The sequence below is a fragment of the Sarcophilus harrisii genome, chromosome 1 (genome assembly GCF_902635505.1).
Source record: "Sarcophilus harrisii chromosome 1, mSarHar1.11, whole genome shotgun sequence".
Taxonomy (NCBI): Eukaryota; Metazoa; Chordata; class Mammalia; order Dasyuromorphia; family Dasyuridae; genus Sarcophilus; species Sarcophilus harrisii.
The window spans coordinates 85,050,378-85,067,359 of NC_045426.1; the positions used below are offsets into that span (position 1 = coordinate 85,050,378).

Genomic DNA, 16,982 nt, shown 5'->3' on the forward strand with positions numbered 1-16,982 from the left:
TGATTTGCTGACAGTCACACAATAAGATGCAGATTACGGTTTTCAATCTCAGGTCTTTTGATTCCAAATATAATTGCTTTTCCCACAATACAGGCTATATTCTATTGTCTTCCCGTTTCTCAGGCGGTTCAAGTGAAGTTTCTTGCTGTTCTGATTCTAAGAATTTTGTTAATGCTTAAGGAAAATATGCTTCATGTGTACCTAAATTGTTTTTATCTACTGTAATGAAACACGTTTTCCAACCCATAGGAATACAATGATGGTCTGGAAACTTTGCTTGAAAGGCAACACCCATACCTGGTCCTAATACGCAGCGATTGGTACCATTAAGTGTTTAGTAAAAAGAAAACCTTGGAGTTTGCCCTAGGGCTGGGACTGAAATTCAGAAGACCCCCTCTGGGCAAATGGAGGGGGAAACGGAACTACATCTCCCACTGTCCTCTGCTGCTCAGCCGGCCAGCACCTGCGCGGTCAGAGCAGAGTCAAAAGGCTAGGGATCCCGTCCCAGCTTCTCAGCTCGAAGATGCAGCGCATTAGGAATTCGGCTTGGGGACTTTTGGACCTCCTTTGCGCTGGTGCGGCGGGGGTGCGAAGTGGCCGACCCACAGCAACACGACGGCCTCTTAGTTCGGGGCAGGTGGGACCGGTTCGGCCGGAGTTGCGGCCTAGGGGATGAGACTTAAGTGGAGGGGTTGGACCCCCCAGGGGACAGGAAGAGGGATGCTTCTGGGGAGAAAGGCTGCAAACTCAGAAGGGGGTGGTGGTGCTAAAATCTTGGAGATGAGTAATTAGGGTCTGGGGCGGGGGGAAGGGTGGAGGGGAGGGGGAAGAGGCGGAAACCTTGGAGAGGGGGCTCCGGAAGGGAAAGTGAAGGTGGTGGTGTCCCTGGGGAGGGTCTACAGGCAGAGAAGGGGAAAACGCAGCAGAGGTCCCAACAGGGTTCTGGCCAGGGGAAGGTGGAAGGGCGTCCGGATTCTGTTCTACCGACAGGAGACTGGCATGAAAAGAGGGGGGGGGGGGTTCTAAATAGGGTTAAATAGGAAAAGGGAGAAGGGTTCGGCCGAAGCCCCTAGAAGGGATCTTAGGGAAGGAAGTGGTCCTGAAGAGGGACTGGTAAAAGGGAGAGCGTACAGGCAAGAGGGGAGAAAATAAGGGGATCAGGGAAGGGAAGCACTTGGCCTGGGGGAAAAGTTTATATGGGCCGGGAAAGAGAAGAACCGACTTGGAGAGAGCCCGAGATAGGGGAGGATAACTTTGGGAAGGAGGCTTAAGAGTTGGAGAAAGGGGATCCTAGTACCTGGGAGGGAGGCCACAGTGCCTCAACTCTGGGATTACAGAGGCAAGAAACGGCTCCCTTCAAGCTCACAATCTTGAATGAGACAATATACAAGTTAAAATAGGAAAAGGCAAAAGTGGAGGGCTTGGAGATTTTAGTTTGGATTTAAAAATAATGGAAGGAAATGACCCCAGAGAAGATGGGGTTCTGTCAGACCCCAGGAGAAATTTGAGTGGATGAAAAGGGCCCCAGGTAGAGTGTCAAATCTTATTTCCATCTGGCCTGTCTATTTGAGACTAGGTGTCAAGAGGTCATCTTCTCAGATTAGTGATTTCCCTCCCTGGCAGGAGCCCTTGAAGAAAACACCCCTGTTTGATTTCCACCAGAGCCATGGTGGGAAAATGGTGCCCTTTGCTGGTTGGAGTCTACCTGTGCAGTACCGGGACAGCCACTTAGAATCCCACCTGCACACCCGAAGACATTGTTCCCTATTTGATGTATCCCACATGCTGCAGGTGAATGACCTGGATCTAAGTTCAGGAGGAAAGGAGGGAGGTGGGCCAGTTCTGACTGTTTTTGCACTATAGCCAACTGTTTGTCCTGAGCTCTTGAATATACCAGCCAGACACTATATAGACTTGAATAAGAATGTCAATATGTTAGGACTAGAAGAGAGCTTCAAGATTTTCTCCTACAATGCCCTTTCCTTGGCACCCCTTCTCCCACTCTAAAGGAATATTAAGAATTAGTGGAAAGACTTTGGAGAGTGATTTTTGTTTTTGATTTTACTTTGTCCTGATAGCAATAAAACCGAGGAAGTGAGAATATTTTGTTGCCAGTTTAGCATTTACTCTGAAATCCTGAATTTGATTTCAGGCTGGGTCTTAGGGTGGGTCATCATGGATAGGCCCCCAGTTTGTGGGTTCAGAAACTAATTTTCACCTGGGTAATAATCAAGGGTCCAGCAAAGAACAGAGTTAATATATGGAAATGTTTGCCTTAAAAAAATCAAGTTCCAGGTAACAAGTCATATGTCTCTGGTTTGCTAGAATAAGATTTCTGGAGGTAGAGGATCTGTTTGAATTCTAACATATACACAAGTAATCTCATTCCACCTGTCTTCTCCAGCATATTGCCTGTTATTTTAATTTTCTCACTAATCTTGTCTCTTTTAGTCTCTCGGCTGCCTCTTTGCTGCTAACAAACATGCCCATGTCTCCCATCCTCAAAAAACAAAAAACCCTCACATTTCAGAGGCTGTCTGCTTCTCCTCAGCTCTCTGTATTCCATCTTACCACTCAACTGAAATGGCTCTCTACAAAGTTACCAAGGATTTCTTAATTATGAAATCTAATGCCCTTTCCTCAGTCCTCATTCTTTTTGACCTGTCTGCCCCTCAACACATTTCAATATTTTCTTCTCCATGAAACCCTCTTCTTTCCAATTTTTAATGACACTACTCTCTACCTTTTTCATCAATCTCACTACTACTCAGTGTCTTTTGTTGGCTCTTTATCTTGGTCATGCCCATGAACTTAGGGTGTTCCGCCAAGGCTCTGTCTGAGCCCTCTTCCCTCTATATCATAAGTGCTCATCAATTAAATTGTCTATTTTGATGATTCTCAAATTTAACCTCCCGTCTCAAATCTCCAGCTGCTCATTAACATCAAACTTTGCACAGACAGTTTAAGTTCAACATGTCTAAAACTAAACTCTTCCCCAAAGCCTTTTCCTCTTCCTAACATTGCTATTACTGTCTAGAACATTGCTATCTTCCCAGTCATGCAGGTTCTCATTAGCAGGCTGAGGCTGTCAACCAACTCCCTTTTCTAAATCCCCTCATATCCAATCAGTTGCCAGAGCCTGTCGATTCTATCCCCATATTACCTCTTCATGTAAGCCTTGTTCTCTGATATTGCTGCCACCTTAGTGCAAGCCCACATCACCTTACACATGGACTAGTTGGACTCTGTCTTGAATTCTCTTCTGTCCTTGTCCATCTAGTTGTCAAATTGATCTTAAAGCATAGATCAGTGTCATTCAGTATTCAGCAACCTATTAATTATTAAATCTTCGATCTGACTCATCCATTTCCAGTCTTTTTACACATAACTCCCATTCAAATTGTGGAATCCATTGATACCTACCTCTCTTCCGTTCTTTGCACAATCCACATTGTGCACAATTGCATCTCCCAACTTAAAGCATTTTTCAATTGCTTTCCCCCTAAGCCTGGAATAATCTCCCTTTTCATCTTCACCTCTTGGCTCTCCTGGCTTTTTTCAAATCTTAGCTAAAGTTCTACCTTCTGCAAAAAGCCTTTCCTGGTCCTCCTTGATACTAATGTCCTTCCTGTATTAATTACCTCCAGTTTAACATGGGTATATCTTTTTTTTTAAGCTTTTTATTTTCAAAACATACGCATGGATAATTTTTAACACTGACTCTTGCATAGCCTTGTTTCATAGTTTCCCCTCCTCCCTACTCCTTCTCCTAGATGACAAGCAATCCAATATATGTTAATACATGTTAAAATATATGTTAAATCCAATATGTGTAAACATATAAAATTCTCTTATTGCCTAAGAAAAATCAGATTAAAAAGGAAAGAAAATGAGTAAGAAAACGAAATGCAAGCCATCAAAGAGAATGAGAATGTTGTGATCCACATTCACTTCCCACAGTCTCTCTCTGGATATAGATGGCTTTCTTCATCACAAGATCATTGGAACTGATATCAGTCATCTCATTGTTGGAAAGAGTCATGTCCGTCAGAACTGATCATCATATAATATTGATGTAGCCTGGGTATATCTTGATTGTATGTATGTGTTTGCCTCCAGTTAGACTGTGAGCTCCTCGAGGACAGAAACTGTTTTCTTGACTTTCCTTTTATCTCCAGTACTTAGTACAGTGGCTGGTACATACTGGGTGATTAACAAACACTTCTTGATTTGACTCTGCCACATGCTACCTGTGTGGCCTTGGATGAGACCCTTGATCTTCCTGGGCCTCAGTTTCCTTCCCTTTAAAAGAAGGGGTTTAGGCTAGATTGCCTCTATGATCCCTTTCTGTTAAAAATCTCTGAACTTACAAGGTCTCCATTTATAAACACAGCAAGTCAGATCTGGAAAGGTCTTAGGACCCAACTCTCCCATTTTACTTTAGACTTTACTTAAGGCCCCACAAGAAGAAGGAACTTGGCCAGAGACCACCCAGGAAGTTAGCAGATCCTGAGCTAGTGCCTAGTTCCTGACTCCTAGCACTGGGCTCTTTGCCTCCTGGAGGTCACTCAGTTTATTGATTTACAATGGTTGCTAAACCTGCCAGGATGACTTGGTCATTTGCTAGGAGTTAAAAGGTGAAAGACTATTTTATTTTAATAGTCCAGGGGAAAGGTAATGGGATCTTGAATTAGGGCAGTTGCCTCATAAGCAGAGAAGAGGGGATGGAAGAATCAAAATTTGGCAACTTATAAAATGTAACAGAGAGGGAAAAGTCCAAGTGATTCCAAAGTTTTAAACTTGGGGGGGATTGTGTCAGCAGAAATGCTCTTCTCCATGAGAGGAATATTTTTGTCTAAAGAGGCACTGTGGTTAATAGGATCAAATTATATTTGACCCATAGTAAGTGCTTAATAAACAATTGTTTTCTTCCCTTCCTATTAATCACGGGATTCCTAACTCTAGATTGTACTGAGGAGACACAAAATTACTTTTGGATTCTTGTAATAAATTATATTTGCTAATTAAATTTGCTTTTGCAAGTGTTAATAACAATAGCTAATATTTCTATAGTGTTTCCTTTGTGCCAGACACTGTACTAAGTGCTATCTCATTTGATCCTCACAACAACTCTTGGATTTAGGCGCAGTTATTTTTGCTATTTTACAGATGAAGAAATTGAGGCACACATTGGTTAGTTAACTTGCCTAGGGTTGCACAATTAGTGTCTGAGGGCAAATTTAAACTTGGATCTTTCTGATTCTAGGTTTAACATTTAAATAAATGAATTGCAACACAAAATGTCATAACCTTTTAAGTCCTTCTCAGTTTCTATCTGGAATCTTTGTCTATTCATTCCCATTCAATTTTCCTCTTCCATATTTGGTAGTATATACTACTGTTTGTTTTCTTGTGCTTTTTTTCTTTTGCTTTATATTTCATAAAGGTCTATCTAAATTTACACTCCTTATGTTTGTTTATCTTAATTGCATTTTAGAGTTATGTTATATTAATGAAAAGTTATTTAACCATTCCTCTTTTCTTGAGACGTGAGTCTAAATCAAGTTTCCTGACAAATCGCTAACCAATCTCCTCACATATGTTTATAAAATAATGAATTCTTTTCCTCAGTTTTTTTCCTGAGTTTATCAAAAGTTAATCTTTTGTATATAGTTGATTGTTGTCTTCTATCTCTAGTCCTGACATGTTGTGGATACATTTTGATATGTTTTTCTAATCTGAAACACTGATTTTTCAAAAACAGTTTTTCAATTTTTTTACCCAGTTTTGATGATAATTACTTGGTAATATATTTTGAGTTGGACTAAATGTCTGAGGCCCCTTTCACTGTGAGTTTGAATGACTCTGTGATTTGTTTCATGGGTTTCTGACACAGAAGCCCATGCTCCTACTGCTAAAACCATCTTTTAATCTTTTTACAAGACCAAGATATTTGGAAAAGATCGAGTGAAATTGATGGAGAGCTTGGTGGTCAGTGACATTGCTGAACTAAAGCCAAACCAGGTAATGTCCTTGCCTGTCAACTCCCAGCTGTTTCTTCCTCACTTCTTCTGGTCCCATTGGTTTAGCTTATCCCTGCCTACATGGAAATGCCTGCTTTAAAAAAAAAAATGCCTGCTGATTTATTTTGCCACTATTCTTACTGCCACTAGAGGGACTGCCTCTTGGAGTTTAACTTCAAGTAAATCTGTACTACTGGTAGACCCAATCTTAGAACTGCAACTGTTCCAAAGCCATTAGGATAGACCCACTGACAGATTCCATCTTCAACAGCAGATGTACTAACACTATGTTAACTGCTGTGTATGTGTGGTGGTCCTCCCGCTATAGTCCAGTTTTGATGCCTTATAATTTGTTTAGGCTTCCCAGTTCTCCCAGGCTTTGCCAAAGAAGTTCAATCTATGGCAAGTCTTAGAACATTTAGTATATGGACTTGGTACAAGATTATGTCTGTGGTTCCATAACAAACCTGCTTGAGTTGGAGGACCTCACCACTTGCAGCACAAGCTGCAAGTAATATCAAGCCACAGCAACTCTCAAAGACGGTCTTCTAAATTGTGAAAGAATTTCAATTTGTGATGGTGGAGTGGGGAGTAGCCAAACCAATCCAGTGAAATGTTCTTGAAGTAGTCATAGAAGGATAGGAGGAATACTCTGTACTGGAGACCATCACATTTGCACAGTGATGATATACTTCTGAGTTAGACTTATTTACCATGGGCATGATCATGGCCATTAGAAAATTCAGCTGAAGTGTAGAAGTGGAGGTTAAACCACATAAGCTATACTTGCCCCTGAGCTCTAACTAGTCATACACACACACAGTCTCTCCAATCATAGACTAAGCCCTAGCCCTGATTCTGACACATCTTTTCTTCTAGAAACAATGCTTAGCACCAGAGTCCTATTTGCTTACAGAGGAGACCTTTGTTAACTGTTCTGGTTAGCTATTAAAGATAAGAATGCTTAATGTACTTTGCAGGAGAACAATTTGTACGATAATATTGATATTGTAAAAAAAAAAAAAAACAATTCTGAAAGACTTAAGAATAGGAAAAGGGCAGTATAGGTAGAAGAAAAAAGTTACATTTGAGAAAAAAAAATTATTTAAAAAAATGAGCATGTCCCAGTCATTGGGGTGATCTCATAGATCATGGTTTCTGCTCTGTAGAGCTGCAGGAGTTTACTTTGTAGCCTTTGGATCCAGGCCTCAAGGCCAGGACTGGTGCCTCGTGGTTGATGTGCTTGGTCTTGGTGATAGGGGACACTGACTCTCTTCACCAATGAAGAAGGAGGTATCATAGATGATCTGATTGTGACAAACACCTCTGATGATTATCTGTACGTGGTGTCCAATGCTGGGTGCCGAGAGAAGGACATGGCCCTCATGCAGGTATGGGATGTTGTTCAGTGGCTGGTAAGTCCCTGAGAATGAATGGCCTATTTCCTGGTGTCCAGGGTGGGGAAAAATCTACTTCTGGAGCTGGGTCCTAAAGTTCAGTAGAAGCTGGTCCTATTTGGCTTTGGGACCAAATATGGGCCCATGTTCTCAAGGGCCCTGTAGCCAAAGCCTTTCTCTCTGTTTTCAGAACAAGGTATCAGAACTGAAAAGTGCTGGCTGTGATGTGAATCTGGAGGTGATTAATAATGCTTTGATAGCCCTACAAGGTGAGTGCCTTTGAGGGCAGAGCCAGAGTGATAGATATTCCTTCTGAGCATTGCCATGATAGTCTGGGTCTAAACCAGTGAGAGGAAGTAGGAAATATGCCTCTCCCTTAAATCTCTTTTCTTCCCCCCATAGTTCCGCAAAGCTCCAGAACTGCAGCTGTGTGCTGGGCAGATCTCTGACCCTTTGCTCCTCATACCAGGTCCCTCAGCGGCTCAGGTGCTACAGGCTGGGGTGGCCGATGACCTCCGGAAGCTGACCTTCATGACCAGTGCCATGATGGATGTCTTTGGAATACCTGGCTGCCGTGTGACACGCTGCGGTTACACTGGGGAGGATGGTGTGGAGGTACAAAGAGCATGTTTGGAGTCGGAAGACCTGAGTTCAGATTGAGATCTGTGTTTTTTACAAGCTTAGAAATTTGGGCAAGTTCTTTCACCTCATAGGCCTGTTTCCTCCTTTGAAAATGATGATGAACTGAATGGCCTTCAAGGCCCTTTCCCACTTTAAAATCTGAGGTATACAGTGCCCATCTTCTCCCTTTCCCTAGGCTCTCAGAAGGGCTGGGACAGTTTTGGCCCCCTCGGAGTAGTTATGCTTTTGGGGGTCATGGGCGCTCTCTTGGGGAAGAGCCAGCTGCCTTCCTGTAACCCCACAACCTTATTCCACGCAGATATCGGTGCCAGCTGAGAAGGCCATCCACTTGGCAGAAGTGCTGCTGGAGAACAAGGAGGTCAAGCTGGCAGGGCTGGCAGCCAGGGACAGCCTGCGGCTGGAGGCTGGACTGTGCCTGTATGGGAATGACATAGATGAGCACACCACCCCTGTGGAGGGGAGCCTGAGCTGGACCTTGGGTGAGTCAGGGCAGGGGTACCCAGGACAGCTTCTCCCACTGGGTCCCCTCATGCCATGAGTTGGGGGCTGGGCCAGATGGAGGGACATTTTCATTTGTGCATTCATCCAAACATGCCTGTCTTCAGGGCCTTTTACTTAGGAAGGGGGGAAGTACAGAGTTTTACTGTAATGTCATCCAGTCACGGAGTTCACAGTATAACACAGCAACCTGAAACAGACTTATTTTTGTACTTTAGCAAATCATAGATGTAGAGTTAGAAGGATTCTCAAAGGACATCTAATCTAATCCCCTCATTGTACAGATGAAAAAAATCAAAGGCCTCCAGAGGCAAATTGATCTGGCTCTTATACATGTTGCCTCAACCTCCAGAAAGGTTTTTTTCTATATATTTTCATATTTTAAGATTATCGGTACATTACTTGGACTGGGGATCTGTTGTCCTTTATTCTTGCTATATGACCCAGCTCATTTTCTGAGTGACTATAATGTGTGAAAAGTACATTAGGAAAGGAAAAAATGCTACTTGAAGAAGCATGATATACTGGAAAGAACCGTAAATTTGAGTAAAGACCTTTTTTAATTACATTTTTTTAATCAGCAAAAATCTATCTTCTCTCCCTCCCAAACTCACCTTCTCACGTGAGAAGGAAAGAAAAACAAAACTACTATTACAAACAATTTCTGCCTCTGTAAAAAGAAAATATATCTCATTCTATACTCTGTTACTTTCATCTCTGTATCAAAAGATTGGGAGTATATTTCAGCATTTTTCCTCTGGAATTCTAATTAGTCATTATTTCTGATCAGAGTTCTTAAATCTTTCAAAGTTATTTATCTTTATGGTATTTGTTGTCATTATAGAAATTGTTCTCTTGGTCCTGCCTACTTCACTTTGTATCAGTTCATACAAGTTTTCCCAGGTTTCTTTGAAGGCATCTCTTTAATTAGTTCTTAAAGTACATTAGTATTCTATCATATTCATATACTATAATTAATTAAGCCTTTCTTCACTTGATGAAGGCTTCCCATTCATCAATTTCCCATTCTTTGTCACCTCAAAACAGCTGTAAATATTTTTGTACATTATTTTAGAATTTTTTTTCCTTAGGGTTTATTAGACTTTCCTTTAATCTTCCCTTCTTTTAATTCTCCCTTGTCTCCTTTCCCACCTGTTTCCCTGTTAAATGAAATTTATTTTTGTATCCAACAGTCTGTGTGTAGCTATTTTTCCCTCCTTTGACTAGTTCAGATGAAAGGTTCAAATGTCAGCCACTCCACTATTCTTTCTTCCTTATTTTTATGTACTTCTGATTATATACCCCAATTGTGTGAATTTTCCTCATCCTTCCTTTCCCTGTCTCAGTATATTCCTCTTCCATTCTTTTAAGATCATCTAGACATATTAAAAACAAAATAAAGCACTTCTAGGCCTTCTGTTTAATTAAACTTCATGAACCCTTATCTATTAGAATTTTATCAGTATTTGTTCATGCTTACCTTTTTATATTTCTCTTAACTTGTGTGTTTGCATTTAAAAGTTTCTACATAGCACTAAACTTTTCATCAGGAATGCTTGGAAGTCCTCTATTTCTTTAAAGATCCATTATTTTTTGCTGGGTAAGTTATTCTTGGTTGATAGATATAGCCTTTGTTTGCTATAATATCATATTCTAAGCTGTCTGCTCCATTAAAATAGTTCCTACTAAAGCATGTATCCAAACTGCAGCTTTCAACACTTGAATTCTTTCTTTTTTATTGTTTTCAGTAATTTTTTTCTTTGATATGATAACTTTGGATTTTGTCTTCAGTATTCCTTGGAGTTTTCATTTTGGAGTTTCTTTTGGCAGGTAACTAATAGATTCTATTTTCCACTGTTTCTACTCCTAATAGATCTAGGCAATTTTCTTTTATTCTTACTTGAAATATGATGTCTAGGTTTTTGGTTTTTGATTTGTTTTTTTTGTTTGTTTTTTTTTGGTCATTACTTTCAGGTAATATGATGATTTTTAACTTTCCTCAATCTGTTTTTCTATCTTTTCAGTCCTTTGATTTTATTTTAATATTTCTTGTGAACTCATAAAGTCACTGCAAATTGCCTTTATGAGTTTTCCCCATAGCTCTTATTTCTTTACCATTTTTTTTCTAGTAACCTCATTTTTAATAACATTTTTGCTCTTTTTAAAAAACTCTTGCTTCATCTTTTCCAGGAATTTTAATTGAATTTGTGCCTAAGCTATGTTTTTCTTTAAAGCTTTACTTATAGAAGTTTTGAAGTTATTCTTTTTATTCTGAGTTTGTATCTTGAGTGTCCCTACAACTATAATAGCTTTTTATGGTAGGTTTTTTTTCCCCCCATTTGTTCATTCTTCCAGCTTACTATCTGACTTTGGATTTTATTAGGGCCAGGTTCTATGTACCCTTGAAGGGAATGTCTGGGCTGATCTTTGGGATCAGCTGCTACTTTCTTGGGATATAGAATATTATGTAATTTCAGGCTCCTAAGGACAATTCAAGCTGGGGACCTACAAGCAAAGTATCCAGGGCAAAATTGGATCATTGCCTCCTCCGGTTTGATATCTGCAAACTCCTGACTTGGGTTTGGGTCTGAGCAATAGACTTAGAGGAGGCCCTATTTGGAGTTTCATCAGACTGTTGTTGGACTCAGCCAGTATTATCTAAATAGAAAGCTCTGCTAGTTCTGAATGATAGAATTATAGTTTTTCTTTTGTTCTAAGGTTCTTTCTCTGGTTACTATTTTTTTTGGCAGGTTTTATACTAGGTTAGAACCTGAAATTGAGACCCCACTCTACTCTTAAGATATGAACCTTACAATTTGCTTCTGACTAGTATATATCCTAGGGTTCCTGACCACCCTTTACCTTGGAACACCACTCAGAGGTACAGATCCCTGATTCAATCTACCTTGGATTTACAATCCAGAACTGTGTAGTGAATGACTACTGCCAATTGGCACCTGTTGCTGTTCCTTACACGAGGTTAGGCCCCTTGTTGCTGGACATGGGACCTCTTCTTGAATGGGCTCATGGCCTCTCTGAACTGGAATGCTTCTCATAGTATGCTCTTGACCAGATCCTGTTTCCAATCCACAAACCTTTCTTTTCTCCTTATGCTAACTGGGGTTGAAAAAATGAATCAGTGATTTTTTTTCCCCTTGATTTTCCTGATCAAATAAAATCTGTTGTATTTCACATATATATTTTAGTAAAGTTTTGAGATAGGTATGGTGATTTGGTTAGAGTTGCATTCTAGGAAGATACCTTTGGTGGCTGATGGAGGATGATATGAGTGGGAAGTTGAGACATACTCCTCTATAAAATAAGAATGATATTTCTTATCACCTACCTCATAGGGTTCTGATATGGAAGATGTTTTGTAAACCCTAAAGCTCTATAGAAAGACAGTTCTTGTTTTTTAAGTTCTAACAGTCTTTACTTTTTAGCAGGGAAAGCCTTTACTGACTTGGGATAGGATTCAAAGCAAGTCTTTAAGAAAAGGGCACTTATGTAGAATACATGGGTAGGATTTAGGGAGATTGGAGTACAGGAGGCTAGAGAATTCATGACAGAGATTGGAAATGTCTGCTTATTAGATTTCAGTCTAGAAAAGTTCTCCAAAGTCAAATGAATGGCCCTCAATGAGAGGCAGAGGAACTAGGACTTTAATTCATTCCTGATTCTCCTTATTCACTAAGTGTCATAAAGTACTGACTGTGGCAGCGGACTTAAGCCTGAAGGTAAAGGAGACAGTGATGAGTTCCCCCCCCCCCCCCCCCCCCCCCGGTGAGAGGGGTGCTAAACATCCAGCTCCCATATCTGGTGGGGTCTGCTTACAGGAAAACGCCGCAGGGCTGCCATGGACTTCCCTGGTGCTGCCATTGTTATCCCCCAGATGAAAGGGAGACTGGCCCGGAAGCGTGTGGGGCTAACTTCTACCGGAGCACCTATTCGCCAGCACAGCCTCATCATGAACACAGAGGGAGCTGTCATTGGTAGGTTGAACCAAGGGGAAAAGTTTGGGGCAGGGCACGTGTACATGCCTCCCTCTCCAGTATGCTCAAAGTGAGGAGAGGCTGCGATGGAAAGAACCCAAGATTTGGAATCGCAAAGAGCCGAGTTCAAATACTAGTGGAGCTCCTTACTGTTTGGATGGTGGCAGGGTCATTGATTCCTCCTTTGGACTGGTCATGTACGAGGTCCCTTCTAGCTCAGGATCCCATGGTCTTTTGTTATTTGTTCAGTCTGACTCTTTGTGTCCCCATTTGGGGTTGTCTTGGCAAAGATACTAGAACGGCCTGCCATTTTCTTCTCCAGCTCATTTTATAGATGAAGAACTGAAGCAAACAGGGTTAAGTGACTTTCCCAGGATCACACAGCTAGGAAGTGTCTGAGGCTGGATTTGAACTTACAAGCAGACTTCTTGCACTCCCCAGCTGCCCCATGATCCTAACTATCCCCTTCCCCTAAGTTAGGGCTTAGCTTTGAACTGTGATCATGAGTTATCACTAATGGTCAGGGGGTGCAGGGGGTAGAGCATGAGCTTGGAATCAGGGCCTCAGTTACTAAATGTGACCCTTAACCTCTTTCTGACTCAAAATTCCTCACCTGCAAGACAGGGATGATAGGAGTATCTAACTCACAGGGCTATTGTGAGGACTATGAGATAATATTTGTAAAATACTTTGCAAGACATAAAGCACAGTAGAAATGCTATTATGAACTGTGGCGGCAGAAGCTATTAGGTTTGTCACTCACCTACATCTAGGCCCTTCCTCCAAGAGAAAGAGCAAGGAGGAAGAAGGGAATAGGATTTGGAACCAAAAGAGATCTTAGAAATCACCTGCGCCAGACTCCTCATTTTACAGAGAAAGAATCCAAAGGATCATAGAAATAGAAGAGCTGGAATTTAAAACTGAGGAATTTTTGTTTTGTTTTGTTTTGTCCTCCAACTTCACATCTAGTGTTGTGTTTTATTTTTTTCTAGTTAATCAATAACGATTTGGTAAATATGAAGTGATACCTGTGATTGCTGATGGGCTGCTGAGTGGTCTTCAGGCAGGGAAAGGGTCTCAGATAGGGTCTTTCAAACAACTGCATGTTCAGGAGTGTTGTACACCTGCTACTCAGTCTTTGTTCTCATGTTATCCACTGGGGCGCAGCCTTGAGTCCTGGATATCCAGAGATCAGTTTAGGTAGAGATAGATCTGTGAAGATGGGGGCTGAGAGCTATGAAGGGCCCAAGCTTCAGAGAAAAGGAATTGGGGGTGGCCTCAGTTAATATGGGCCTTAAGTAGCTGCAGAAGAATCCTGAAGTATGGGTCTAAGGCAGTGAGTTACGTGGTTGGAGCAAAATTGGGACCAGCCATTGGTAGAGGTGTGGAAGCATTTTTGGTGGCTGCTGGAGATGGGCAAGCCAGGGAGGGTTCCATTCCCAATTTGTATTTAGGTTGGCTATTGCAGAGTCCTTGGATCCTGTCAGAAAGTGGGGAACACTTATCCATGCTTCTGGGGATCTCACATCCCCTCCATACAGGTGAGAGGAAACACGAATGGCTACCACTGGCCACTCCATGGTCTCTGAGTCCAAACTGATGGGCAAAGGTCCTAATTGTTGCAGTCCCAATCCAGATCAGCAGATGAGGTACCCACCAAGACTTCACTTTAATCTAGAAATATGCAAAATGTGATGTGGCTGTTGGGCAAATGCACTGCGGGTCATGCACAGCTGTGATGTGCAGGTGCAGTAGATCCTGTTAGACACGGGGACATGTGAAGTAGTTCCCAGCAGTCCGGAGCTTAGATTCTTCTATCAGAAGGTAGCATTGGAACTAAGCTTCCCTTTCCACTGCACTAGTGTGTGAGAAACGAGAGCTACTTTGTCTCTTTCTGCACAGGCACAGGGCAGTCCTCTGTTCTCTGATTCCATGTCTCATTACCTCTTCCCTTCCCAGGGGAAATCACCAGCGGCTGCCCATCCCCCTGCCTGAAGAAGAATGTGGCCATGGGTTATGTGGATGGAGGCTATAGTAAAATTGGGACCCCGCTGTTGGTGGAGGTACGGAAGAAGCAGCAGGAGGCAGTGGTCAGCAAGATGCCCTTTGTGCCCACCCGCTACTATACCTCGAAATGACCTGATCCTCCAAGCGCTTCTTTTCGCCTCCCTTTACGGTTGAATGGGACACACACCACACAGTTTCTCCTATTGGTTAGTTAATGTCCTCCGGAGGGAGGAAATTAGTAAGTGGATAAGTGAGCAGCTCTTCCAAGGCCTTCTAGAAAGATATAAATATAGATATCTGGGGCTGGAGAATAAGAAATTAATTGAGGCAGCACAATGTCAAGGAAATGGGGTTTGGAGTTAGAGCATCTGGGTTTAAATTCTGACTATGCTACTTGTTCTTGATGTAATCTTGGGCAATTCACTTCTTCTTGAGTCAGTTTCCTCCTTGATCAAATGAGGGATAATTGTCCCAGCATCACCTACCTCATGAACCTATTGGGAGGACAAATGATCCAGAAATGGGAGCTCTAGTTATGATAAAGGCACTCTGGGAGCTATGGCAAAAAGATTGAGCACCCAAAGTTGGGGAAGCCACCTTCAGGCATCCTAGAGGTGGCCAAGGGATGGCATGGGCACTGCCTTCCTGCCCACATGGAATCTTGCTCTGTGAGTATTGACAGAGGAGACTTGGTTAATGTCAGCTGCCATCTTCCATGTTTTCTAAACACTCAATTTTCTGAGCTAGAGGATGTTCAATTTTTGGGTAATGCAAATTACAGAATCTCAGAGAGAATCTAATCCAAAATGGTATCTGAAATATGCATCCTCTCTCTAATATTACCAAGCCTTAGACCTCTACTTGAAGACCTCAGTGAGTGGGAGCCCCATTCACTTTTTGACAACCTTTTGTGTTGAAAAATTTTTTTTTCATTATGTTAATCCAAAATCTGCCTCTACAATGTCTCCCTGAATCCATCCTGATTCTGCCTTTTGAGCCAAGAAGTACAAGTTTAACTGTAGAATTCATAGGATTTAGTGCTTTGACCATAATACGTACTTAATATTTGCTTAAGGGACTGTATAGACTAGCTAATCCAATCTCTTAATTTCATGATCAAACTGGAGGACAGAGATTGATTCTTCTGTCATGTGATTTTCCTTCTACTGTTCTTTCTAGTTCTACAACTAATAGTTTGCCTTTCTGAGCCTATATATAACTTTATTCATTGCTTCAACCAATATTTCTCAAGCCTGTACTGTGAGCAGAGTTGCTGTGCTCAAGATAAGTCAATGGTGTAAGATTTCTAGACAGAAACATGCATTTTCCCCAAAAGAAACATTTGAGAGAAGCAATTTGATAGACTCAGAAGCAAGTCTGAGTGTCCGTGTTTGCCACAGGTAATTTCATAGCATGAAAAATCTATACCTGAGCTGATGAGCTGACATTCTTACATGAACTGAGCTAAATATATGGTTACAGTTGCCCTGTAGGATTAAGGAAAGGTCCATCCTACAATACTGTGACATTCCAAGGCCTAGTCCTGTTCCCTGTGACCACTTTCTGTACTGGATGAGGTTTGACCATTTCCTGATGTTTCCTTATCACTTCCTTGCATAAAGAAATCCTGATTGTTTCCAGGTCTGTTTATTTCATGTCTGAGTCTGTGGTTCATGCTTCCTTCAGGTGGTTACCACTAGAATAGGAGTGTTTCCATACCCCTTTCCTGCCTGAATCTGACCTAGTTTGGAAAATAAGCTCCTATTTTGGAACTAATCCTGAATAGGTTCCATTTAGAAAGTCCTGGAGATGTACTGGCTAGCTCATTCTGGCAGTAATTACAAGAGATAGGCATTTAGGTGATGCACTGAGTGAGGAAAATCTGAGGTCACATGCTGCTTTCCACATTTACTGGTTGTGTGATTCTGGACAAATGACTTCCTCTCATTTAGCCCGTTTCCTACTCTGTAAAATAGGGAAGATAACTGTCCCTGCCTCACAGGATTGTCATGGAGATCGCCTGGAAAGCATTTTACAAACCTTTAATTTCATTGCTATTATAATGAGTAATCTTTCCATTCATCATTGATACTTTAGTTTTACCAGCACACAAGATGTGAATCATCTTGACTTACACATTTATAGAATGGTCACTCCGGGCCGGTTTCCTTCTGAAAATGTGGATAATTTTTGCGATTACTTGTTCTATAAAATTGTCAGCCAAGTAAACTGAACCATAAATGGGAGCTATTCTTACCCTGAGGATGTAGTGCCTACAATGGACACAAGGCGGGGCTGGTAGCAGGGGACACATCACAGCCCATCTCCATTTTCCAAGTTGGGCTTTGTATACTCCCAGATATTTAATATTGCACACTTGTGTCCAGCCCAAAAGTTTGTAAAATATTCCATTTCTCCAGCAA

The 16,982-nt window shown here is 41.6% G+C and overlaps 1 protein-coding gene across 2 annotated transcripts; it reads left to right on the top strand.

Annotated features, from left to right (window-relative positions):
• Positions 1–359: 359 nt before the first annotated feature.
• Positions 360–16,214, top strand: AMT (aminomethyltransferase). 2 transcript variants are annotated; one of them, XM_031959207.1, is made up of 10 exons: positions 360–637; positions 1,624–1,791; positions 5,944–6,024; positions 7,283–7,414; positions 7,611–7,689; positions 7,890–8,035; positions 8,361–8,541; positions 12,397–12,552; positions 14,007–14,093; positions 14,512–16,214. In XM_031959207.1, exons 1-10 carry the CDS (start codon positions 524–526, stop codon positions 14,688–14,690), a joined length of 1,323 nt encoding a protein of 440 aa, XP_031815067.1. In that variant the 5' UTR covers positions 360–523; the 3' UTR covers positions 14,691–16,214. The 2 variants fall into 2 exon arrangements, with proteins under 2 accessions (XP_031815067.1, XP_031815072.1); XM_031959212.1 differs by lacking the exon at positions 14,007–14,093.
• The last annotated feature ends 768 nt before the right edge of the window (positions 16,215–16,982 follow it).

Excerpts from the sequence above, each read along its gene's own strand:
- AMT (XM_031959207.1), top strand. The coding sequence starts at position 524 with ATGCAGCGCATTAGGAATTCGGCTTGGGGACTTTTGGACCTCCTTTGC. Across the intron at positions 8,036-8,360 it reads CTGGGGAGGATGGTGTGGAG|ATATCGGTGCCAGCTGAGAA; the intron begins GTACAAAGAGCA and ends TATTCCACGCAG. Across the intron at positions 12,553-14,006 it reads CACAGAGGGAGCTGTCATTG|GTTGGCTATTGCAGAGTCCT; the intron begins GTAGGTTGAACC and ends ATTTGTATTTAG.